At 40.0% G+C, this 26,523-nt stretch overlaps 2 protein-coding genes across 5 annotated transcripts; one reads left to right on the forward strand and one right to left on the reverse strand.

Annotated features, from left to right (window-relative positions):
• Positions 1 to 2,276: 2,276 nt before the first annotated feature.
• Positions 2,277 to 8,138, forward strand: LOC112281260 (MLO-like protein 14). Its single transcript, XM_024517569.3, has 14 exons — positions 2,277 to 3,966; positions 4,132 to 4,189; positions 4,521 to 4,753; positions 4,897 to 5,013; positions 5,117 to 5,180; positions 5,310 to 5,404; positions 5,573 to 5,641; positions 5,731 to 5,816; positions 5,928 to 5,977; positions 6,111 to 6,151; positions 6,290 to 6,496; positions 6,649 to 6,719; positions 6,847 to 7,191; positions 7,296 to 8,138. The coding sequence occupies exons 1-14, from the start codon at positions 3,838 to 3,840 to the stop codon at positions 7,540 to 7,542; spliced, it is 1,812 nt and encodes a 603-aa protein (XP_024373337.1). The 5' UTR covers positions 2,277 to 3,837; the 3' UTR covers positions 7,543 to 8,138.
• Positions 8,139 to 8,445: 307 nt separating this feature from the next.
• Positions 8,446 to 23,194, reverse strand: LOC112281258 (dnaJ homolog subfamily C GRV2). Of its 4 annotated transcripts, XM_090250002.1 has the most exons (26): positions 23,145 to 23,194; positions 22,835 to 22,922; positions 22,448 to 22,473; positions 21,775 to 22,269; positions 21,352 to 21,490; positions 20,787 to 21,017; positions 20,469 to 20,556; positions 20,077 to 20,282; positions 19,683 to 19,784; positions 19,441 to 19,503; positions 16,954 to 19,191; positions 16,324 to 16,686; positions 15,829 to 15,969; positions 15,264 to 15,656; positions 14,541 to 15,026; positions 14,133 to 14,356; positions 13,864 to 14,024; positions 13,450 to 13,633; positions 12,849 to 13,134; positions 11,972 to 12,481; positions 11,381 to 11,726; positions 10,678 to 11,021; positions 9,892 to 10,499; positions 9,576 to 9,717; positions 9,130 to 9,198; positions 8,446 to 8,957 (listed from the first exon to the last, which is right to left on the reverse strand). In XM_090250002.1, the coding sequence occupies exons 4-26, from the start codon at positions 22,161 to 22,163 to the stop codon at positions 8,784 to 8,786; spliced, it is 7,887 nt and encodes a 2,628-aa protein (XP_090106128.1). In that variant the 5' UTR covers positions 22,164 to 22,269; positions 22,448 to 22,473; positions 22,835 to 22,922; positions 23,145 to 23,194; the 3' UTR covers positions 8,446 to 8,783. The 4 variants fall into 4 exon arrangements, with proteins under 4 accessions (XP_090106128.1, XP_024373334.1, XP_090106130.1 ...); XM_024517566.3 differs by lacking the exon at positions 23,145 to 23,194 and having other exon boundaries at positions 9,576 to 9,699; positions 22,835 to 23,100; XM_090250004.1 differs by lacking the exons at positions 22,448 to 22,473; positions 22,835 to 22,922; positions 23,145 to 23,194 and having other exon boundaries at positions 9,576 to 9,699; positions 21,775 to 22,305.
• Between the last annotated feature and the right edge of the window lie 3,329 nt (positions 23,195 to 26,523).

A 26,523-nucleotide genomic window follows, 5' to 3' on the forward strand; every position in this document is an offset into this window, starting at 1 on the left:
GTCCCTAACAGTATCATGTTTGTGAGTTTGTAGACACTGAATTAAATATTTGTATTGTCATGTAGTATTGTTCAAAGATATTAAGAATATATCTACATACGCCATCATCTACCAACACCACAATCTATCATCTGCCATCACAATTTTTGTTATTGCCACCACAATCCACCATCCACTCAATATATTTTTTAGTTCTTATTATTTCAATTAAAATTTTATTTATATTTCTTTTGAAAAAAATATATATAAGAGTTGTGGTTACAATAGCAAAAATTGTAATGATTTGTGGTAGATGATTGTTTTCCTCCCTTGTTCCTTGCCCCAAATTCTCCCCCATCTCCATTTCTATTTTTCATTTCTTATCTTCAAGTGTTCCTTGCAAACAATCACCATAAACTTGCACAATTTGTCTTCAATTCTTCCAATTCCCCTACATCATAATGTATTGACTAGTTTCATTTTCACATTCCAATCTAAGATGTCATGACTCCTTGGCCCACATTACAAATGTCTCCTACACCTCCTCTAAGTTTATCAAGATTTTTATGTGAGCTTATAATAGAGATCAAGCACAATGGCAGTTATAATGGTGGTTAACTAAGCAGAGCTTGAATAGCCTTAACAAACACTTCTCCCTATCCCACATTCCAAAAAATGAGAGAATGGCTTGACAATAGTAAGGCCATTGCCTTGGGCTAGAAATAGTTACTAAACTCTTATGATTCATTGCAACGTTATGCATATTGGAACAATACCAATCCTCTTTTTGAGTTATCCGCCACCAAAAATTGGCAGGAGGACTCACAATCCTTGACAACTAACTCACCATATAATACTTGGCAACCCATATGGACGATGGACAAAATCAATTATGGGATAGCAAGGGAGGTGTGGTTTTAACAACTCCCTATATATATATATATATATATTATACTATAATTAAAATAATATTAGCATTTGGTAAGCAAACTACAATGAAAGCAAGCACTTTTTTTTTTTTTTTTTTTTTTGTTTATACAACTTAATGTTTGATACATACAAAAAACTTAACAATTTTTTTAATGTGCATTCTATGGCCACATATGTAAATACTATTATTCAATGTAAGTGTTTCTATTGTATTCTTGTGATAAAAATTTCTTGCACAATTTGTTATTACATAAGAATGTGTTTTTTCAGCATGTTCATATATTTTGACTTGTTCATTCACTTTATAATATTTCAAACTAATTTTCCTTTTTCAAAACTATCCCATGTATGCATAGAATATTTAAAAAGGTGTGCTGGACTGTAAATTTCTACAAAAGGCACTTTAAACTTCGACTTTATAATGCACAATTCCAAAGTCAGACTAAAATTGCAAAAGTCACCATTATTTTGATTCAATGTTAGCATGTTTGATGCAGTTTAAAATTTCAAAACTAAGTTACTGTTTTAATGCATAACAATTTCCAGTGTGAATGTATCAAATTTTGTTACGTTTTATTAAAATTATTAAATACCTCTGTATGTTTATCCACCCACCCATCCATCCACTCATCCATCCATCTATTCTCCGGAGAATTCATCCATCCATCCATCTATTTAATCATCCATCTTTCTATCTGTTCTCCCACGCATCCATCCATCTACCCATTCATCCAAGATCACAATGTCTTGCCTCCAATGCTTTTGTACAATGCAAGTATGAAGGTTCCAGAAGCTGGGAAGATTATATTTATCATCATTGCTAAAGCTCACAATTTTAACCTCCATGGAAAATATATATACATACAAAAGAAAAAAAAAATTAATATATAAAAAAAAAACAAAAAGAAAAAAAAGAGAAGACTTAAATGACTTGCTGGATGTGATGGCAGAGCCTTTTGTCATACAATGTTAGGTACCCATTTTTGGATTTGATTTTGTCGTTTTCAAGAATAATACAATAATGCATTCGTACATTTTTAAAAGAATAAAGTACTGAAGAAACACCTAAATGGGTTCCTATTTCTGTGGATAATTGTTTAGTTTTTGAACTAATGTTTGGCCAAGAGCATAGTAATGAAGGGTAGCTTTCTTCTGGTGTTAGAGGAAGATTGTGTAAATGGCTTCTTTTTTATTGTCCTTTTGAAAAATGGATAGAATGAAATGCTATAATCTTCACAAGCCGTTAGAGACAATTTATTTTTCAGAAATATTTCCATAAAACATTCTTGCAATGCATCTCATAAACATCCTTTTTTCTTTTTTCTTTTTTACTTCTCTTTCTTTTTGTAAATGTAGATTGATTGCAATGTGAAATTAAAAGCAACGTTTTCACTTTATTTTTTGGTTTTTTTTGTAAAATTAATGTTCAATATGGAATACTTCTTCAACACAAACCAATTTTCAATGATGCAACACCATGATTTTTGTGTATATACATACACTCACACATGAAAAAGATCTAATTGAATTTGAATTTTACTTCATATAATATACTCATCCTACATTTATTTAATAAAAACATATCAATATTAGTTAAAATGAGTGCTAAGCAATTGGAAAGTATAATTTCCTCATGTAGAACAAATTTTGTATTCAAATCTTAATCAAGAGAGTGCAAACTGGGTCATGCATATGTTGTTGCAAATTGTGCCTAAAACTCAATTGACATAGCTCAGCATACAACATTTTTAGAGCATAAAACAGACGATTCCACAAAGCATCCAAGACAGAATGAAAAGCTTGAACAAATTCACCACAAAATGCAAATCTGATCAATGCCCACAACTGTCAGGAAAGCAGGTGATCTTTCTCTCAAACCTTGAAACCAGAACATGACGCAGCGTTCTGACATCAATATCGACTTCACTTTCATTTACGTAAAAGAAACAACACTTCTGCAGATAAAAAAAATGCTTATTGAGACTTTCTAGAAGACTAGAGACCTACACCAAGTGAGTGAAAATCCTGGACACCTCAACAGCCATAGGCCGTCAGGACTCGGGTGAAGTCGCTGCAGGCGAAGGAGCCATCAGGCAATCCCGGAGCAGAGCTCCTGAGCGAAGAGCTAGTAGTGTCCTGATCGATGGACTTCACGCATTCCAGAATGCGTAATTGACTATCTGCGCACTTCAACCTGCGCGATTGACTACCGGTAGACAACGACTTCTCGCCGAAAATTGTCTAGCAATTCGCCTCGACCGGAAGCACCTGTGCACCCGCTTCTCCACGACGTTCGAGCCCAGTTTTGTTGCTCTTGGTTTCAACGTGTGATTCAACTCCTGCAAGCTGCGCATGGCCAGCCGTTTGTACACAAAAGTCCCTAATTAATTCCCGGACACAAATAAGTCTCGGTTGGACTTTTGGGGTCCGTTGGGTTTTGTTCAGTCCCAGACGCACCGTTTTGGGCCAGATACTTGTGGGCGAGGAGAACCCTGTAGGCCAGAATCTTAGAGTTGTTGAAGTTGTGGCGCTAATGCCGATTTCAGGTTGTGTAGGTGAGCTGGCCTGTGGAGCTCGATAATCAGAGGGGTTGTGCCAGCCCCGTCGTCAACATTATGCTGTACTGTGTGTCCAGCTCGGAGGAAGCGCTTCGAGCTTGTGGAGTGGATCGATCAGAGTCAACTCAGATTGGGATATAAAGATATACTGTACTGGGTGATGGGAACACGGTGCAGATTGTACAATGTTGAGTGGAGTGGGTGGCAAGTTCTGTTGATCGAGTCGGTATGAGTTATCTATTGTTAATACTTAGGAAGCGAGGAGGCGCAGTGAGTGAGTAATATCAGTTTGCAGGGCGAGGTGCCTGAGTAAGCAGAAGAAACTGGAGGAGTTTAGTAAGTTAGCTGTCCTTGCAATCGAAGGTCTACTATGGCTGGAGATCAGAGCAGCACAGCGAGAACTCTGGAGTACACGCCGACATGGGCACTTGCCACAGTGGCCTGCGTCTTCGTTATCATCTCCCTGGCAGTGGAGCGATCCCTGCACTCTCTTGGTCATGTAAATCTCGATCGTCTCTTTCACGATCCTGTGCCCCCGAGACCTTTATCTTTACAGGATGTGGTTGTCGGAAACTCTACCCAATCGAGGAAATACCAAATTTTTAGTATTCACTTCACAGTCAGGTAGTCGATCAATGACGTTGATTTTTATTCGTGATTGCAGTATCTGCGAGAGACCAAGCGGAAACCACTGTTCGCAGCGCTGCAGAGATTGAAAGATGGTGAGTTCACTGCCTACACCAAGGTCAAAGTTCGTAAAGAGGCGGTTCATATTGGAAACGTGAGTAGGTTGCAGAGCTAATGAACAACAGAGGTAGACGTGGACAGCAGCACACGTTTCCGCTTAAAGATCAAACTGATCTTCCGTGGATTTTAAACCAGCAAGCACGTCTTTTTCGATGAAACTAGGACCGCACAAAGTTTCCTGTTCCATGATTTTTTTGTTTCTTTTTTTTTTTTGTTTGCGTCTCGCTGCTACCTGATTGCTGGAGTTCAGCTCTATCTTAAAGATAACGTTTTCGTGAATTAATGATCGACCACGTTCGATTGCAGAGCTGATGTTGATGGGATTCATTTCCCTGACGATCACGATACTACAAGATCCGGTGTCGAAGATTTGCGTTCCAATTTCCGCTTACAACCAATGGACTCCTTGCAAAATCTCAAGCCGACAAAGCACAGCAAAGACGACTACCCCGCCATCGCGAGTCTCGGATGATGACCAACCAGAACATCGCCGAAGGCTTCTGGCATCGGCATCATCCACCAGCTCCACATGCAGTGCGGTAAAAGAGAATTCACTCTTGACACAAGTTCCATCAAGAGAAACAACATCGCTTAGGTAGCTAAGAGTCGAACGCATTTCTCTCAACGTAACTGACTTTGTGGTCCTCCGCTGATTTTCTTGTGGGGACGGTCACCAAAACAGGGATACGAGCCATTCGTCTCGCCAGCCACTCTCCACCAGCTTCACATTTTCATCCTCGTCTTGGCTCTGGTCCATGTTGCATACTCGTGCTTAACCATGCTACTTGCTCTTATCAAAGTAAGTGTCTACCAATCTCAATATCCAATTTCAACGACACAATTCCATGTACACAGTCTCTGTAAATTATGAACTGACGTATTTGCATCTCATTTCATGGTAGGTGTACCGCTGGCGAAAGTGGGAGAACGAAGCTCATGAAGCAGTAAAACAAGCAACTACTGCAGGTATGCACATTCAACTACAATTTACAATTCATTTGATAAATTCATTTCCTGTTTATGTGCTCCTGTTCATGTGAGCACAGTATTTTCAATTTGTTCAAAATGATCGACACCCACGTGAACTGTTCTCAGAGCTCCTGCAAAGCATTAAGTATACGCGCCAGTCGACATTTGTGCGGTACCACACGTCGAAGCCGTGGAGCAGATCAAGATTTATTGTGTGGATGGTAACACCTCTTATCATTTAACTTCTGCCGAATTTAGGTTACAACTGCCATTGATTTCCTGATATTCAGGTAGATCATTGAACTGTGGCACCGACAATTTTAAGTGCTACCTGATTACTGCAGCATCGCTAACAATCTTCTCGGGAACACTCTTTTTCGCATTCCCAGGTTTGCTTCTTCCAGCAACTGTACATTCCTCGCGCAGACTACCTGGCCCTTCGCCTCAGTTTCATCACCGTAAGTGTTCCCGAAACAAGATCTGAGTCGATGTCTAATTGGGGTTCGGTGCTCAATACTGCTCAAGGGTGTGTCATGGCGTTTTGCAGACACACAACCTCAAAGAATTGTATGACTTTCACGCGTACATGGTTCGCAGCATGGAGGACGAATTTGAAACCATTGTAGGCATAAGGTAACGGATGTCTATTCATTTTCTATCGCTGTCATAAAATTCAGTTGAACTCACCTGGTAGATTGTGGTCGAAATCTTGACTCACATACTTTAACTCTTCACTGTTTGCAGCTCTTGGCTATGGGCATTTTTCGTGGTCCTATGGGTGTTCAATATTGACGGTGAGGATAATGGAGTTCATCGCCCCAACCTTTAAATTCTCTGCTGTAACATATCGCTCGCCTTGTCATTCGAATCTCGCTTGATCTCGGTTACAAACTGAACCAGGGTCGTTGTAATTAAATGTGACCGCAGGAAGCCAGTTGTACTTTTGGATGTCGATTATCCCAGTTTTGGTGAGTACGTCTGACTAAGCTGCACTTAAATATGCAATGTTTCTCTCTCGCGTATATTATCCATTAAAAAGATCTTAAAAATTAGATTGTCATGTTCAGCGGTGAGATGTCAACTAATTTGTTGTCATGGATCGATAGGTAATTTTATGCGTAGGGACGAAGCTGCAGCATGTAGTGGCAACCCTAGCACTGGAGAATACAGGAGTTCCAGCCGCCTTGGTGGGCGTTTTGCTGCAGCCGCGAGACCAGCTCTTTTGGTTTAACCGGCCGAAATTACTGCTCTCCAGCATCCACTGGGTCCTATTCGATATTTCCTTCGAGTTCGCCACCTTCATCTGGCATGTGGTACATTCCCAGCCCTCTGAACTTTTACTCGCCTTCGTCCTACTCGTGTCTTACTTAGAGCAGTGATTCAGCAGATTCATTCTGCACCATTCAGTTCTTGGTTGCTTCTACTCAGCTCGCTGATAGTACTCACTCCGAGTTTTCGGCTGCAGTGGCAGTTCGGGTACGATACCTGCCTGTTGGAGAATAACAAGGGCTACATCTTCGGCCGCCTTGCAATGGGGTATGGTATTCTTAACCTCACCTTCGAATCATCTGATCAACCTTAGAATGCCTGAGCATCCTCTATGCCCCCAGTGATTGAATGCTACCAACAACCATGTCTTGATTTGCTGCATGTGGTTGCGTAGGTTTGGAATTTTACTATTCTCCAGCTACAGCACGCTGCCGCTCTACGCCCTAGTGACTCAGATGGGCACCAGTTACAAGAAAGCTGTGCTTTCGAAGCATGTGGAGCGAGTGCTGCGACAATGGCACAAGGACGCTAAGCAGAGGCTCAAGGTGAACGCCATGGCACAGGCAACCGAAGCACCGGCTGATGGCACTGCTCCAAGTAGCAGCAGTTTAGTAGTCCATTTTAAGTCGCGCCTGACTCAGCGAATTGATGCAACTCGACGCTCGCCTTTGTCGAGTCCTAGGAACGGGTTGCCAACACCAGGAGCGCAGGTCAAGATGGAAGAAGGGACACTGTCAAGGTAATTACAATAATAACCATGATGAGATCAAACGAATAGAAAAAGAAAACTCTTACCCATTTTCTGACGAGTGAATAACATGAGACCCTGTTAATTCATGGCAGTCCACATGAGACAACGCTTCCCAGAAGTCCCAAGTCACCAACTACAGCGCAGAGTATATGGAAGCACCGCGTACGAACAGAACCTTCGATGGAGAAAACTGGAATGCCTTCCACACCAAATACCGAAACGTCAGCTTCGACCTCAAACGCAAATCTGGACAAATTCGCATCGCTCCATCCTGCCTTCAAGAGCCGCGCACTGCAACGTCAAAGCTCCCTTCCGATTCATGAGATCCGCCATTCATAGGCATCCAGCTTCGATTACACCTCTCGCTCCTCCATTGTCTTCGAACGAGGAAACTCGATTGAAGAGATAAGCAATTTGAACGCCCATACTGTAAAGTTCGTTCCCACTTGAAGAACAGAGGTGGTCGCGTGAACTGACAAGCAAAGCAGCGTGCCCAGCATAGACAGTTCTTGCCAAAAGTAACATGACGTGTGCTGTCACATACAAAATGTTAGGCTTGAATCTATTCGCACTAAAACTCTGTCGTTTCTCTTCCAGTAGTTCAATCTGCCAGAACCAGCATATCTACTGACCTTAACGAGGTACAACAGGCGGAATATTCAGATGTACAATCAGGGGAAAGCTGTACGACAACGATCGAGAATAGTCACTGACATGCCATGCTAAGGAAGCATTGTAAGTGCAAGGCATGGGTAATCACATATCTGACACAATTTTCAAATAATGACAAGAATAATCTGTAGGAATTTTCATGAATACTTTGGAGACGTACGATTGGCAGACAGCCTTATATACCGTGAACAAATTGCAGAGAGCTATGTATTCCACTCAACAGTACATCAAAAGGAAATGAAGGAAAAAGAATTCCACATAAATGTGTCGTTGGAACATGCATAGTGATAGTATGTGAGCCCGTTCGTCCAATCAACATGAACTTTCATGCACTGAATAACAGATAGAACTACTTCAGCATGTTCTCCGCTCTGCAGAGGAGCAATTGTTCAATATGACAAGTAAAGGAACCTTTCTAAATCACCATCACAAAAGCAAGTTAACAAAACAAAATTTTAAAAACAAAAATCGCTTGAATACGCATTAGGTTTGTCGGACCTAGTAAAGGTATTTCAAATGAAGAATGTTTCAAAATTATATCGATAATAGAACCAAACAGTACAGCAATAATTCAGAGAATGCAACAGTGCACATTTATTTACATTTGTGGCAAAACAACGAAACCTCGTGAGGAGTTCAAGACGGCCATATACCGTCAAGCGCCCTGCTGAACCAATTACAAATTACTGAAGCCTAACTTCAATACCACCACTACTGAATCTACATCTATCTAAGATGTACCAAAAAAAACCTGTCGAATCTTGCAGACTGGTGACCAGCCTAAATGATTACAAATGAAAATAGAAGAGATCCAAGTATACAAAATCAACACTCTACACAAATAGAGAACCCATAAGGAGCTGGAAACAGAGGTAGAGGCTAAGGCTTACTGTATACCTTAATTCGTGTCAGGAATCAGAGTCGGAAAACCTAACCACTGCAGTTCGAGGAGAAGATTGAGGAAGGGCATATTTTACAACTCCAGAGGAGTTTTCAATAAGACCAGCTATACCAGCTGCGGCAGTTTGGGCATTTGAAGGTAAGAAGAGATCGTGCTTCTGATCCTTGTAAGCACTCCATACCTGATAATTCCGAAACAACTCATTTGTCAACAGTTTCAACAATCCAACAATCATAAAACAACAAGCACGTCACCTGAACCAGAGTAGAACGACACTTTTTAGTTTCGAATGCTTAAGGTGCCCATGCTCGAAATGTTAGCAAAACCTAGACAGAGATAGAAAGAGATCGTACATCAGATGCAGATAAAATAGTTTGAACTCTAGCAGAGTGCCCACCCTCCGCAGCAAAGGCCTGCAAAACCTGCACATCAACCCCATCCAGACCCTCTTAGAGTATGCTGAACATCCACAACAATGCCCTTTAAAACGCTTGCAAGAGAAGCTTAAGTAGCTAACACTACAGAAGAACATGTAAATGGCAAGTAACTCATAATTACAGCACTCCACATGCTGTATTTTTTTACCATACATTTCAGCAACATTTCCAGATAAAATTACATAGGTGTATAATAGCATTCTAGAAAATAGGTGCTCCTATAAAATCACTAACATAAGAAATACTTCGATTAAGGTCGTCCACACATAAAAGACTAGCATGGAGTAACCTTTTAGATCTCACATACAGATCAACCAGACTAGATGTAAAAGGTTAAGAAAGGAAGTTACAGTTCAACATACCTCAACGGCCAAAACACGACCTATTGAAGCTTCATTTTCATTCCACTTCATTTGAGAACATAAACCATTTCTTCCTCCAGCCCGCCAGTCCAAAATACCAAGCAAAACCTCCACCAAACCAACCCTGCACATCAACAAGAAACTTACGATGCATCCCAACTTGAGGACCGGATATTCTCATAGCCCAGCACCCAGCCCAAAGTCGTGGTTTAATTAATGAGGACATTCATTCAATCTACTTACATCAAATCCCATACACTTGCTAAACAAGCACCTACGTAATTTAGCATAACAGGATATGTAAGAAGATACTCACTTCAGTCCTTGAGCTACAAGTGCATCACGAGCGCGATTGCCTGCGGCAACTACTCTCTTGAGAGTTTCAAGTGCCAGCACACTGCCTCCTTGCCATCCTATGGCCTTCATCAAAAGTGATACAATCTGGGGGGAGCCCATTCCAGGTGTAGCCATAGCCTCTGCACATGCTGTAGAGGCAGCCAACTGATGCAATACCCTCAAGCAGCTTAACCGAACCTGTTCTTGAGGAGTTTGACTCCCCAACAAGACTTCTCCATCCTCAGCTCCCCAAAGAATTTCCCCACCTAGATTCTCACTTTTAGCTAAAACTTGCTGAGAGGAAGCTGTCGAGACTATACGATTCTCGTTAGCCATAGCTGCAACCAGCTTTGGTACGTAACCTAAATGAGCTACATGGTCAGCAAGAAGGGGCTGAACACGTAAGAGTGACACTAGAGCTGCAGAGAGTAATAATGGGAGTTGTGTGTCCACTTGAGACCCGCCCCTTGCATGCGTAGCTGCCGCCGCTGTCACATATTGGTCTAGCAACCCTTCTAAGAACCGCTTAGGGTTTCTAAGAGGGAATTTTGGATCTTTCAGGAACAAGCGGACATACACTCCACCAACCTGAGGATAAAAAGTACAAAACAATGAAGCAAATAACATGGAGGATACGAAAAAAAAGAAAATTATATCAATCACCAATGAACCCACGAGAGTAAGTCTACGACATTAAAGACAGTTTACGAAATGTCAACTTTGGCATTCTTAAATACAGAAAAGCACGATAAAAAAATGTGCAGACCTGAGGTTCATCATTGACGACTTGCTGCCCAGATGAATTCTCAGGAAGATCCCACTCAACCACTTTTCCCTTGGTTTGTTCTCTATACAGATCAGCTGCCATGGTTGCCAGCTGTGCACCAAGTGAAGCAGCCATCGCGGGGCTCCATACAAGCTCTGGAGTCTCGCTGCTTTGTTCCAAGGCTGCCACTACTGCATCCCCTGGTCCATCACGTATAGCAGAAACCAACCCATCTGGAAGGAACCGTGCCACAGTTATGGCTACTCGAGGTCCATGCATCGGTTGTCCCACAAGCTTTCCTAATAACGACGCCGTAGATATCCTTGTCTGAACGGATACTTCTTCTACAATATAAGAAAAGCGAAAAATAAATTAATTGATAAAAAAAAAATTAATAATGCTGTCGGGAACATGACAATGACAGGTCCAAATTGGGAACAGAAAGACCCAGTCTGAGCAAGAGTCTAAAACGAGTACCCTGGCAACTTAACAGTTCTAGAGACTACATTAGGAAAACATAATAGCTCTTAACGTATCATCAAAACTTGTCCGTGCACTTAGGTAATACACATAGGCCAAGAGCAGCACAAATTTTCCTTCGCACTAGTATATAATAGACACACTTGATTAAATCCCGTTAAAGAAAACGGACTCTAATAGCATATTGAATGATAGCTTGGTTTCAAATCGATTTATAACAAACCTTGACCAGGCAGAATCAGCTGAAGAATGTATACCACTCCCCCATGCTTGGCAGCCGCCCAAGCAAGTTCAGAAGTACTGGCAAGTGAATACAGAACTCTTAAAGCGCCTGGCCTGCAAGCAGGAGCGCAATGCAACAGCTGGAGGAGGAGAAGTAATGCAGAACGATCAGATGCCAAAGCTTCCACACACGATGTGTGCATGGTGAGCTTTGCAAGAACATTGAGGCAGATTTGTGGTACTTGATCGCTGGAGGGTCCAGTATCCAATAAACAACTCAGCAAAGGTGCTAATCGTTCTTTTGAGGAGAAAACTGATGTCAACTCCGAGTTTGCATTCAGGACATTCTGCTAAAACAAAAACGATGTCATAAGCCGTATCGTCTGATCCGAGTTCAAATCGTTCCAAGTCTATACAGTAAATCTTGAATTCAATTTAGTTACATTTCTCGAAGCTATACTACTTAAAACACTAGATTCCAGAAAACGACCCCCTAAAGCTCCAAGCAGCAACAACTAAGAATAAAAATAAAAGTAAAGCACCACAAGAATGTAGACAGTGCTTAAAAAGAGTTTGAAATTCAGATTCAGACCTGCAAAGCTGTGAGCGCCATGGTGAGGTTCTTGACAAGAGTCTTTCCAGGTGACTCGTGAGAACTTGAACTGACATCAGGAGAAACTTCTGAAGAAACAACTTCTTTTGTCTCCTCCCCCTCCTCTGTTGGAGCTTCAACACCAAACTGGTACTCGATCGGAACTGGAGGTGTCGGGTTTTCACTTAATCCAGCTTCTGGCTGAGTTTGAGAAATAGGTTCAGACTCAGGGAGAGCTTCAACGTCTGGTAATTTACGTCTCTCTTCCATAATTTTACTAATGAAGTCTACTAAAGCCCCACAAAAGTACTGCTCATTTGTGATTTCCGAATCTGGCTGCTCATTGTAGACTCGCAAGTACACATCACCAACATGTAATTCATTAATAAGAGCTTTGTATTTGAAGTCCTGCGCTGCTTGCATTTCATATGTGCCATCCGAGAGCCGAGACATACGCTGATTCTCAACAAAGTTCATCAGTTCAGCCCTCATTGCTGAATTCCAGATAATCTGCACAACAATCATTTTTCAAAAAAAGAAAAGAAAAGAAAAACACAAACAAACAAACAAACAAACAAAATACAGGTAGATAGTGTCCTGTTGGACCAAATTTATGCAGTTAGGAACTTCTCGCAACAGATATTGAGTGGAGTAAGGCAAGGAAGGAGATGAAGCAAAGCCAAAGACTTGAATGCTTCCAATAAACTAACTAAAAATTGCTAAATAAACAGCATAATACTTTGACCCTTCACTAATATTGACCTTCTATTCTTCATAGTTCTTACTTGCAATATAGATTCCCTGGTAATGATAAGAAATTATAAAATTTAAAAGAAGAGCTCAACCACAGGCGTGAAAGTAATAGAATTCAGCGGACCTGTGCAGATTCAACATTAGAGTTGAGGTTTCGAAGCAGGTCTCTGGGGGATTCGTTACCCAACATGGCTGCAAGTTTTGGGGTTAGCATATTCCGCAATGATTTGGCGGCAATTTCGTTGGAAGGGGTCTCATCATCCAGCAGACCAGATAATCTAGCTAATGCACGAACCGCAAGGATCGCATGTATATTCTTAGACGTTTGAATACTATTCCCGATCTGAGGTCCAGTAGCAGAGCTGTTCTCCGCTGTGGAGTCATATTGCAAAAGAAGAGGTATCAGGTACCTGAAACAAGCAGTAATGAACATTAAAACATACTCATCTTATAATTAGCAGGACCCTGTACTCTTAGTATATTAATTACGCAAAGAGACAACTTACCAACTCTAGTTCTAAAATTGGTTGTGCCAACAAGCATTGAGAACATTAGACTTCGTAAAATTAATATACCAAAATTTGATAAGTGCAACTGCATCAATAATATTAATGAAATCACAAAAAAAAAACACACACACACACACACACACACAATTAGCAAATACTTCACAATATCGATTAAAATGGAACAAAGCACATGATTAACACGGCAACTGGACTGACCATATAATTCCAGCCTTCAAAAGTGCATCCTGAAGATTCGATGAGGCTGCTAGATGAGCGGCAGTTTTTAAAGCAGCTTCAACTGCTGTTGTTGCCAACTCTAGTTCGCAACAGTGTACTACATCAATTGTGAATCCTGTAAGCTGTTGCACCTCTCGACGAGCACTTGTGAATGTACTCAATCCTGGAACACAATCAAAACATGTAGAGTTACAACTGCCGATCACCTCGGGAGATGTAAAACAAATCCGCGGGTCTGTGAGAAAGACTAAGAACAAGATCACCATACTGCGAAGCAGTCAACGACATTTTTCAACATCGATTCTGGACTGATCTATAACCTAACCAAGAATATCCCAAACATTTTCTAAGCTTTCAAAACATGAAATATCCCTAAAAACGAGAGCACTTTACCTGCAAAAGTGCGCATAATATTGCTGACAATAACAGCAGCTGGATCTGTTGAAGGCGTTGTCCTTTGCACAACACTCATACATCGAGCAAGTAAAGAGGCCAACAAAGATATACCTTCGTCGCGTACCAACTCTTCCCCATTCAAAGCAGACGAACAACACCTGCAGACACAAATTATATATAGATCCAATTATATTACTACAAGGCTACGTTAAATATCATGAAGTACAAAACAATGGACGAAGAGAAAAAAGAATACTAACACTTACGTAAGCCAAATTAGTTCGGTGGCTGCTTCAAGGAGTGGAGCTCGTTCCGGGGAAAGGAAAGTGTTGTCGTCGCGATCTATTGTAATCACGTTCAGCAGCAGTGGATATCCGGCATATTTAAAAGGCTCTAAGACAGCTCCATACCTACCGAAAAGAATGCATTGTGCTTTCAACAAAAGCTGAAGCCGCCATGGCTGAGGACCTTGCAGACCCTGTAATGTGGCCTGATTCATGCAAAGTGTTACTTTTGCTTGAACATTAAAAATTGTTCATTAACAAAAAGTTCCTTGAGATGTATAATTTCAAAAGATTCAAATGGCATATCAAAAGCACAACTCTTGAATGTAAGCGACTCTTGCGCAAAGTTAAACTGTTATTGAGAAATAGAAACAATGGCTCTGCATTCACCTGCAATCGCTCGTAGGCCTTCTGAACAGCCAAAAACTTATCTCTGCCTTGTGGGTTCTTGTCTGGATGATATCTCATGGCCAACCTCCGGTATTGGCGCTTGAGAATATCCTCATCAACACGCCCAAATATCTTAACAGTGTTTGTCTTACCTTCCTCTCCACCCTCACCATTCTCACCACTAGTTTCAGCTTCATCCGAAGAAATTTCCAGGATGGAACAAGCCTCTTCTTCAGACAGATCTAAAGGTCGCCTAGTGACCTCTTCTCTCCACATAGCCAGCAGAGATTGGAGGAATTCGACATGTTCCACAATCGGCCAAAATGGAAAGCGGATCTGATCACATAGGTTGCGTAGATAATAGCGGTGGCACCACATCTCATCTTGAAGCTCAGGATAGGTTACAGGTGGCATAGGTGCATACTCGTACAGAGCATGACAATGCTGTGGGAGCTTTTGAGGAAAGTCTCCAAGATGTTTAAAGACCTGATGTTTGAGTTACGTTCAACACGAAAGCTGTAGTTCATCAGAACCTAGAAAAACTGTTCCTAAATCGATTTTTATGTTGAGAGTAAAATCAACCATAACATACTACAGCAGCTTCATCCGTCGAATAAAACCCTCAAACACCCAGTCGATCACACAATTTCAAAATCACACCACAAAAGAAACAGATTTTACACCACAGAACTTCAAGACAGAAACAGAAAGATGGAGATAAACCTGGTCGATAAGACGTTCTCCGCGCATCTTATGAGTCCAAATGATCTCTGGGGTATCAGAATCGGCAACTAGTCCAGCCGCAAATGCAGATGGACCACTTCTCTCCAAAACGTACAACAGACTCTCTGGTAAAAGACCCCCTAATACACTCCTTTTAGACAATGGAAGTGAGGACGACATGGCTGCATCAGCACCCCCATGAAATGCCTGGTAAGTATGGGTAGCAGAAAAAAGCTGTGCAACAGAATCCAAGTTTGAGCCACCGTACGCCAGAGCAAAATAATAGGCGCCAGTATTGTACAGGCGTGCCATTGACTTGGGATTTCTAGTTAGTATTGCCTTCAGCAATGATGCTGCATTTTCTACAAGGGCAGGCTCCCCAGTTAGCATCGCCTGCAAATCAAAATATGTGCATCAGCATGTCTATGTTAGTTGCACTTTTGATCATTATCAGACCATTTCCAGACCTAGAGGATCAATCAACAGTATCAAATGGCTCTCAACGTTCTTTAAAACAGGAAACCATCAATACCAAAAAACACGAAATCAGGTGAAGGAACCTTACCTGGGCAATATGATTCAAGCACCGAGGGCTGGTAAGGATGCGTTTCACACGAGGAGTTGGTATAATAAGCTCTCCAGCGTCATCTAAGTCTGAATGAACGGCAACCATGCTGTGCAAGATAGACAGCGCCACTTCTCCCACCTGCAAACCAACAAGTTCTGCTTCAAAACTCAATGTTTGATATTTCTGTTTGATGTTTCTATTTCTGACAGGTAATGATCCTCTGCTATAAAATTTAAAAATTAAAAACTTGATATGAACTAAAAGTTGCACATCAAGATAAAGTCATTGAAATATCCCGCCCAATGGCTTCGTTAATCTTTCCTCGCCGCACAATTAACCAAAATAACCTCCAAAGCTCTTTTAGATTTTTTAGTGTTTGTTCCCAAAAACATTATAATTACTATCTCACGATTTCAACCAGAGGTAGCCACATTAGACAGTATGAGATATCTTATGAAGTTACGTAATGGCAAGTACTCAACAACAACGCACCTGCACAGGAGACAATAATGCTACCCCACTTCCAAGCGCCCACCGTAACTCTCGAATATCCCGTAGACGTTTCCACTCCGTCATGCCATGTGCCCAACACTTCGAATCCCAATCAATCTCTTGTTTCGACCAAGCACGCCTAATCACATCTTTCTCCACGGGCCCCACTTGGCCTCCGGCCTTGGTAACATAATGCCACTCCTTTTGAGGCTCGACAAAGGCACTGGCCGCAATTAAATTGGACTGAAGAGGTATTGCAGTTCTTTCTGATGCTTCATGCGCGGTAGTTAGGAGATCGACAACAAGAACGCAACCTCCAACAGCAACAGACAACTTCGCATTTGCCGGTTCCCTCACAAGAGCCTGTGCATCATAAAAGTAGATCAACAGACTAAAAATAATATTATAAGAATCTTGAGGCACTCGCAAATACTAGAACATCTTGGAAATGATTAGACATCAGTGACATAAATAAGACTTTTTAATGAAAAGTTAGCCAAGTGTCGTCCAAATAAATCAACAATAAACTTAGATATTGATCTATCATTACAAGGTAAGTACATAATAACGTAAGATCGAACAGAGCTCAGAAAACTTCCAGACTAAAAGCCATAGCAGTATGTGATGAACCTTTAACAAGAGGAGGCATCGATGTCGTAAAGTCCTGTCACTAGTACGATCCAGTAGCACAGTGATATGTGGAGTCCCATCAAAGGGTCCAATCGTTTGATGGTGTTGCTCATAAACTATAGTCATAGCTCTCGCACATAAGTCCCGAACCGAAGCTCCCCCTCCTCCTCCAAAACCATCCAAACCAGACATGTCACACCAGTCACCCCCAAGATCATCTCTAGCAGAGCCCTCAACAGTAAGTCCAATGTCAGCATCGCACAGGAATCGATGATACAAAGCCCGGAAAAACGCTACAGGATCACGAAGAGGAAAACGTTCAGCTCCACTCCCACTTTCCAAAAGAAGTCGGAGGTAGTACTGTCCCACACAAACCTCTTTTGAAAGGCTGGGATATTGCACTGCAAATTCTGCGTAATTCCAGGAAATTTGACTCGTGGACTCTTTCATAGAGGAAGTATCTCCTGCCACTGACACTCTGCCAAGCATGCTAGCATCCAAAGTCCGTTCTTTTTCCACATCTAAAAGATGAACTTCAGCTTGAAGAGCTTCCCGAAGTTCTTGGCGAGTCCGTTCGTTCCAGATCAGGTCAGCACGAGAGTGATCGAAGCCAAATTCACGCCACAATTCCGGCCAGTTGGAAAGCAAACAACCAGAACCAACAGTCATATTATCCGTTATTATCTGGGCAGGTGCGGGGACTGGCGGCTGAGAATCATTAATACTAGAAGCATCGCTACCGAGCATCTCACTTCCCGAATGCTGGTCTCCAATGGTGTATGGATTTGCAGTAATGGGTTGTGCCAAGGCAGGTAAAGCTTGTGAAGAACCAATTGCAGTTGGAGAAAAGACTTTTGTACTGGAAAGAACACTCTCCTCTGAAGACAAAGCAGTTGGTCCTTGAGAGCTTGGAAGATTCTGGTTCACGTTTAGTTGTGGTTGTTGTACATTCCCAACATCAAGAGCAGGGGCTGAGAATGGATTAGGTAAATTTGATGAAATGCTTGCGTTGCTTTTCCGAGGAAATCTCCCCTTCCGCCGTTGCAGAATTCTCTGTTGCTTTCTCTTGACTGAGGCATTGCTCGATGATAGACTTTGAGCATCAAATTCGTCTTCATCTGTAGACCGTGTCTGAAGGTATGCCACAAGCCCAGGAGGTAGCACTCTTGAGAGCAGATCAAGTGCCGGTTGATGTGCATCTGCCCACAAGGCAACAAGCTGCCGGCTGACTTCCCTCCGTTCCCCAGCGGATAAGAAAAATGCATGAACAAGATGCCGTAATAACGCTCCATCCCGCAACGAAGCATCCCTCATTGACTCGGCAGCAACAGCATCTTCCTCTGCAATTGCTCTCATGATGACAGCTATGGTTTCACGGACTCCTTCTGCAGGATGCCCAAACAGAGCAAACAACCGACGTTTCAAGCCAGCCACTTGCCGCAGCATCTCTACGAATGTAGGGTGGTCTGTAGTCTCACTTTGGGGTTCACATAACATTGCCTCAAGAACCTCAACTATTGCCATTGAGAGTAATGGAGACACAGTTGCTGGTTTCAAGCGATAGACAAGAATCATAATATGGCGCTGACTTCCAAACATTGCTGACTTTGCAAGGATGACACTTGCATGTTTCTCGGCCCTTGTCATTGCCAACAGATTATTTTCATCAGGCCCTCCTCCAATAAGCATCGCCACAAGTCCTGCAGCTTCCATGGCCACAGCCTCTGAACCCGACTGAAGCAGGCCCATTAATCGGCTGGCAGCAACAGACAGCGAAGCCACAAATGATGCTGCATACGAGGATCCCATCAAGCGACGCAAGCAAGCTATTAAACCCACCAGTGTGCCCGCTGCTTTAGGAGATGGCGGAGGAGGAGGATGGCTATCAGGTGGTAGGTTTAATGGACCAGGCAACATCGACAACAGTGTCATAAGAGTAACATCAGTGACTTCCATTTGCGGTTGTAAACCTTCGTAAGAAACACAAGCATTAAACTCTTGAACACGCCTCCAAAGACGAGCTTTGGATCCTGGAATAGACCCATTCTCAGCAACCGCATCCTTCGCAGCTGCTGAGAGATGCTTTACATGGAGAGCCTCCCCTTCCACATCAGCAAACAAACGATGGGGACCACTTACAGCAACTGGTGAGGGAGGTGGCATCACGCGCCCACAGGGAGGATCAAGTCGGTGGCCTGGCATGATTACTCTAGCCAGCATGGGAATAGGACGTTGACCCTGTTACAAGAGAATTATTAGCACAAGGTAAGCCATAGATTATGACTTCTCGTAAAATTTTGATCGAATCAAGAAGAAGCAGAATACAGAGTATAGAAGAGTAACACCCTTTAAAAAACAAAGATAGCACACTCACATCCGTGTCATAAGGAAGATAGATACTTCTGTTCATAGAAATGGATCATAAAGGAAACTTATAATATAGAATTTCCATGACGTAAGATGATCGACAACAGTTATCAAACTCACCTCCGTCTGTATGGTATCCCGAACTGCTGCCAAGAGACTATCCCGTGATGTGCTTGAATAGACCTACACAGATGAGAGACACCATTCGTTAGCACACAACGAGTCCTTCAGCTTAATTACTTAAATAAAACACTCGGTAAAAACCCAGGAACAAAAGATGGCACTGTCTTATTAGAGCAACTGTGTACAAATAAAACATATATGAACAAGAAAGACGTGGCGAGTAGTTAAAAGAACCACACATGAAGAGGGCAACCATCATTGAAGTCAATCGCAAACATTTGGGGTTCCTCAGCAAACCGAACAAGACCAGCCACCGCAGATAAAGATCGGACAATGACCGCCTGAAACAGAACCATTTGTTAGTTTCCAGAGAAATGCAGGAGCTGATTTTCTTTCTTTCTATTTTGTCTTTTCTTTATTTTCTTTTTCTTTTTTCTTTGGAGAAGGGCAAAGCTCTACCAAACACTCTAATAATGCATGTGCTGTAAGACAGTCATCTATCTATAATACACACTGTGAATTACATAAAAATAATAGACAAGTGAAATATGTTATAATAAGTCCAAAGATAGCTGAAACTAATTGACCGGAAATTGCAGATGACCCTCATCAAAGTGCATATTTACTGCTAACCTCATAATTGTTCTTCCGTCTTTCAACCAATGAACTTTTCGTCAGAACTAGCTGCCTTGACACAGATTCACTGGCTCCACCAAAATCTTTGATCCCATACAGGATCTGCAAAATACCAGATTGAGCTGTGCCATGTGCAGTTGTACGTATCCTTGTTACTGACCACTCTCCCACGGGTGATTCTTCGGCGCCTACTGAATTCTTCGCTGTTGTATGTCTTTATGGTCAGATCAATCTCGTAAAACTAATAATAATAATTTTTAAAAATGATGAAAACGATGCGCAGAAGCAAACAGCTCACTTTCATCTTGAGTTAAATACTGGAGTACAAGTACAAGATCGAAGCAATGCAAACAAGTGTTTCAGTGCACAAAAAAAACATAGACACTCACCTCTTTGCTTCAAGAATTCTTGAGCACTCATTGATTGTGTTGAGTCAACGTTAAGTGAAATCCCAACACACGATTTAGCCATTTTTGTCTGTCAGAAAGTCGAAAAGAGATCCAACGATTTAAACACCTACACCCTCAAATCATCTACAAAGACCACCTACAGAAAAACCGGAAAATTTACAACGAGATAGATTAAATTTTACGATGGGAAGCCTAGTGAGAACCCAGAATCATGTCTAAGCGTGCAGAACTTCAACTAAACATTCATGGGAGCATAGCAACAATGAGACGCTAGCAAGCAGCAATGTAAAAGGGTACCAGGGTAGTCAAAATAGCGGAATTGGAAACCCCCACAGCAGCAGTAAATGCTTTACACTTGCGACCAAACAGCGGGCATAACACAAACCCTCCACCTTCCTGGCCACGCCTGCCATAGGCATCTGAAAGCAATATGATGGCTGGAGAATCCATATCACGGTAATCTAGACACCAATGACGACTGCCACTCGTTGTCCGCACTTCAATACCGATCCATGTGACTCTCATGACCTAAAAACATCAAAGACTTTATCAGTATAAAAGAAACATTGTTTTAACATTACACAATACAAACTAAGTACAAGTACCCCTTTTCTAAACAAGATTCTGCAGAGCGTGTGCAAAACTCATTTGTACCGGTACGCTGGTGGTCTCTATCTGAGGGAACCACCGCCCCACTCAGTCCAGCCATAGACAATAAACAACTCGTCTCGGATCAATCGTAAGATAATTGATTAAACTCATTTTCGAAGACATAATGCGCAGAACATACTGTTCCACTAAACAGTTGTGAGGTACACAAAGAATGGCAAGGAAAGGCAAAGACAAAAAGAGAGGTTCGTACGAAAGAGCTCCAGTCTGATGCACGCCGTCTCAGATGAAGAACAGGAAAGTCTGAGCTCTCCGCAGCAGACGAAGGTACCCCAGGGAATCTTCTGAGTGACCTAAGATTGTGCAATTCCGTCAGAATTGCTGCTCGATACCTGCATTCAAAGTGATCGAACATCAGCACTAATAGTAGCAGTCCTCGTAAAAGTGATCAAACTTGAAGAAAAAAGAGGAAAAAGTGATGCCTAACAAAAGTACACCTGTCTGGGAAATGATTCCATGGGTAGATCGTCATAAATAATTCAGGATAACAAAGTGAATATTATCCAGATTAATCCCATTGTTTGCGTGCATACTTGTGCAAATTTGAGAAAGCCCCATGGTTTTGTTTTAGGGCGGTTTGATAAGAAAGGACCGTGAGGAGGCAAGAATTTGGTACCTAGAAGAGAATCGCATAGGCTTGAACTTCCCACGACCCTCGTTGCGGACATTGATGGTGAACTCGAGCGCATGCTGCTGGAGTGGATCCTCTCGCCCACCAGCAACAGGGGCTGCTCCTTCATAATCGATTGCAATGTCATACTCATTCGTGGTGGCCAGAGTGATAGGATCGAGGGTTAAGATCTGAGTGGTAGAGATGCACAATACGCGCTTGTACTTCCCACGCCAGGAGTGCTTGGTGACTGAGTATCTACAAATATATTCTGGTTCTTCCAGAGGATTGGGTGAAGGATGATTCAACGGAAGGTCTTGTTGATATGATGTTGAGACCCCAGCGCCCGATGGGGCCGTGCGGGCAGAGGAGAGGAGAAGTTGAGGCGTCTCCATGCCAAGGGCTTGGGGGTAATCATCCGCACGCTGCCAAAACCACAATATCCAGGGCTTCTGCTGCGCCGCAAGGCGGTTACCCGACTGACTTGCCCCCAAGGCTTCTCTGTAACGTGATTACTAGTTCTCAAAGAAGAACACATCCAGCTCAAGAAGCCACAAAAAGACGAACACGTCCACCCTATCCTACCCAAGACCTCGAATTGAAACTCGTAAGCAGATAAAAACAAAAAAAACAAAAAAAACAAAAAAAAAGGCGTTGAGCTAGACGGCAGCGAGGTTACCATGCCATTCACTTGATTTCTCAACCCTGCAATCCACACTTGAACAATTAGAATATTCTGGAGATCACTACTTCAGTTCCAAAGTGACCTAAACAAGAGGACGGTATTACAAGGCCAACTCTTCGACAATCAGAGCAATCCACTCCCACGCAATCCCTTCATGCTCATCTAATGAACACTAATGCACTAAATTCAGTGAACTTGATCGACTTCCAAAACCCATTCAAGCCCAAGAGCTTCTACAAACGGCCGCTCCGCCAGCTCTTCCAGCACTAAATGATCACCGAAACCTAAACCCCCACAAACCAGCACTAGCAGTGAACCCATAAAATACCCTCTATTTCGTGGATGAGGACTCCAATCTAAGAGCAAGCAACCTTCACTCACCTCCAAGGTTATAGCCAAATTCACGCGCTTCGTTTGCAGCACTCAGTCAATCACGCACCGAGAAATCGCTCCCAACCATGCTCGGTTCCTTCAATCCATTGCAAACGACAAACACAAACTCATCGATCCGATCGAACACACGTGGCAGCAACGACGCCCCGAAGAGACCAATCAATCAATCGACTGCTCTCAACCCGCTCCAACCCAGTTGATTAGTACAGCAATTCAAGCGCTGGAGTAGCAACCAAAGCCCAACAAATTGATGGAATTCGCATTGGCAACGATTCTAAGCAATGCACATGAATCTGACCGCACGGCAGGATCCTCAATCACGAGCCTACGTGTCAAAAAAAGCCGCAATTACAGGAAAGGGAGCAAGAGATGGGTCACCGAGAAGCGAGAGACAAATTGTGTTGTTTCCCTAGCCCTCCTCCTTGCTTGCTCCGCACTCTCGGCGCGGGTCGGGCTGGGCTGGGCTGGGTTCAGAGTTGGTGGAGCACCATCGCGCGGGAAATCGAACGCGAACGCTGGAAACCTCGACTTGCAACCGTGATCACTAGCCTCGCGGCTGCGTCAGTCGGTAGTGTGATATCCCTGTTCACACTTGGAGCTCAAAAACTAACTTGGATCGCAACCTGCAAGGCTTCTTTTGTTGCTCCAGCGTTGACTGTAAATCAGAAAATTGTCGGTAACATATCAGAATAAGGGGAGATGTATTTTGTGCAAATTTCTTGTGATGGCAGTAAATTGTGTTGTATTGCCTTGTACAAGGACTGTTGTACAAGGTGTTGATTGAATGCATAATCTCTACCATCTATTGAATTTTGATATTGGTTCTTGCTCCTAAAGAATTTTTAAGTTAAAATTAAACTATGATTGAGACCATTATCATATCAAGATTACAATACAATGTGTGATGTAGTTATGCTTTATTTGTGCAGTGTGCAATTGATTTAAAAAAGAAAAAAAGAAAAAAAAGAAATATATATATATATATATATATATATAATGATGAGCATGTTATTTTAATAAAATAGATAAATTAAATAATTTAATTTACTATATTTATCTAAATATAAAAAAAATTGACTAACCTATGTTTGACTGGAGTGTCAAAAATTCCATTGGTTAGAACAATAAGGTGGTAAAACTGAGTTATTGCCAAGTTACTCAGTTTATAGGACGAGCCAAGATGGGACAGGACAGGTTGGGCTAGTAGCAGTGATGGCTAGCTAAACCCGACCCGCACTTGGCTGTTGTGGTGCTATTTTTTTAATTGCAATAAAGGACATTATTTGGCTATCAACACATATAGTGTTTTATTTTTTTTTGTTTTCTTGATTGGCTGCCAAAAAAGTACTTCATGTTGGCAAAGCCAATGGTTTAACCACTAAAGTGTGTGTGTGTGTGTATATATATATATATATATATATATAGATGTGATTTATAAAAAACTTAGTATCAAAATGCATGAAATCATATATTTGATATAATTAAATTGTAAATTACATTATGAATAATGTTAAGATAAAAAGAACATCTATGTTTTGATTCCATTGCAAATATAAAGAGATAAATGTGTCTAAATTTTATCTAAGGATTAGAAGAGATCAAAATATTATATCATTTTCATTGTTATTAGTTGTTATTGTTGCAATAATAACAAGCTGATATTAATAATATACTATTTTTTAAAACTTTGTAATGTTGATATGTATTGTTAAATTTTAAACTAGATTAAAAGGCATGACATTGAAGAACATTGTAAGTTTAATTGTATAATAAAATTCACATGTTACATTCTATCATATTATACTCATACATCCTTTAAGTATGTTTTTATACATAGTTAAATTAGATATTTTAAATAGATACATGTTCGTAAACTAAAACAGTTGTTTGGTATGAAAAAGTTATTGGTTGAATTATAATACACAAGAACATTAGTATATATATTTTTATATTTTATAAAATATATCTTTTTAATTCTATTTTTATTCTTTTTTATTATAAACATAAATACAAATAAATCTTTTAAATCCTAGATAATTTAAATATTTAAGCCTTATTATATCTTCTTCTATTTTAAGATTTTAAATATTTTTTTATTCATTACTAAAATATGCTTCTTATTTAAATTTTTTAAAATAAATTTTATTATCTTATAACTTCTCTTAGCCAATAAATTTAGAATTTAGATTTTAGAATTCATCAAAAATAGTTAAATATAGTTATAATTGAGTATTACAATAAAATTATTATTTTTTATATAATTTTAAATTAAACAAATAGAGTGTTAATTATAATACTTATTTTGATGATAAATTATACTCCAAAGATATTATGGTTTTTTGAAGTCCTTTTAAATGAAATAATAGAATACTTTTTTTAGATTATTATAATCTATAGTATATTATACAATTCAAGAGATCATATATATATATATATATATAAATATATATATATATATATACATACATACATGATCATCTATCTTAAATAAAAGTTAAAAAAAATACTTCAAATTAATTGAAATATCATAAAATAACCATATCATAAATTCAAATTCAAAAAACAATAAGAAAGAAAAAAAGGAAAATTCACATGATATTTTTTTTTATGACTCATAATAGAATTTCTTGCAAAAATATAAGATATAAATTAAAATATTATATATATATATATATAATATAATATAATATTTTAATAAAAACTATAAAAAATAATGCTTATTAAAATATAAAACTATCTTGGAATATCTAATTAAATAATTGTAGTAATAATTTTTTTATATAATCATCAAAAAATTACATCTTTTAAATAAATAAATAAATAATAATATTAAAAGATCATATTGATATTTTAAATATGTATAGTAATATATTTTTATATTAAAGAAAAATATTATATTTACCAAAATATTTCTAGTAATTCTAATAATTGCTAGATTAGATAAGAATTCATATATGATCTTTTATCTAATATAAAAAACACATCAAGTAGAGTTTAAATCAATGGAATAAACTAAGGAGACAAATTGGCCTTTTGATTGGCTATTATTATAAGCTTATTTGAGGTAAGCCTTGTGCATAAAAATATGCCTTTAATAAAGTATGCAGTGGTCATATTTTTTTCTATTGTTTCTCTTGATGATTATGATGTTTATAATGTATTTACTAATTATGGTGTCTCCCTTGCTATAACTCCAATATTACTTGCACTTGCAATTTGAGCTCTCTGTGGCTTTTTGACTTGCACTTTATTAATTTTTAGGTAAGCATTGGTTTTTGGAAAATAGCCATGTCTATATAATTCTCTATATAAATCACATGATAGAATGACTTAGCACAATCCTTATTTTTTTTATAGTTAAACTTTAGGAGTAGTTTTTTTTTAAAAAAATTAATTAATTTTTTGCATATTTTTTATAACAATAGTACAAGTTCAACTAAATAATTGTTTTTATATAATTAAAATATAAATTATAATTTTATAAATTATAATTGTATAAATTATACGTAAATTTAGTTCTTAGAAATTCTTTAAAACTACATCTTTTTAAAGCTGATTATAGTTTTTGAAAAATAATATGTACAAATTATTAATAAAATATAAGATGTTTTATATAAGATAATATTAATTTAGTAATAAATGTAATAAAAGGCATAAAAATATATCTCACATATATA

Source organism: Physcomitrium patens, chromosome 4 (assembly GCF_059467195.1).
Source record: "Physcomitrium patens ecotype Gransden chromosome 4, ASM5946719v1, whole genome shotgun sequence".
Classification (NCBI taxonomy): Eukaryota; Viridiplantae; Streptophyta; class Bryopsida; order Funariales; family Funariaceae; genus Physcomitrium; species Physcomitrium patens.

Bases quoted from the DNA above. Each gene is read 5' to 3' on its own strand.
- LOC112281258 (XM_090250002.1), bottom strand. From the start codon at position 22,163: ATGGAGACGCCTCAACTTCTCCTCTCCTCTGCCCGCACGGCCCCATCG. The intron at 15,970-16,323 runs GTGCGTTGTTGT...GTTGGTTTGCAG, and splicing joins CATTATTGTCTCCTGTGCAG to GTGGGAGAAGTGGCGCTGTC. The intron at 10,500-10,677 runs GTCTGCACATTT...TTTTATCCTCAG, and splicing joins TCGTCAATGATGAACCTCAG to GTTGGTGGAGTGTATGTCCG.
- LOC112281260 (XM_024517569.3), top strand. From the start codon at position 3,838: ATGGCTGGAGATCAGAGCAGCACAGCGAGAACTCTGGAGTACACGCCG. The intron at 3,967-4,131 runs GTAAATCTCGAT...TCGTGATTGCAG, and splicing joins CCCTGCACTCTCTTGGTCAT to TATCTGCGAGAGACCAAGCG. The intron at 5,181-5,309 runs GTATGCACATTC...AACTGTTCTCAG, and splicing joins AAAACAAGCAACTACTGCAG to AGCTCCTGCAAAGCATTAAG.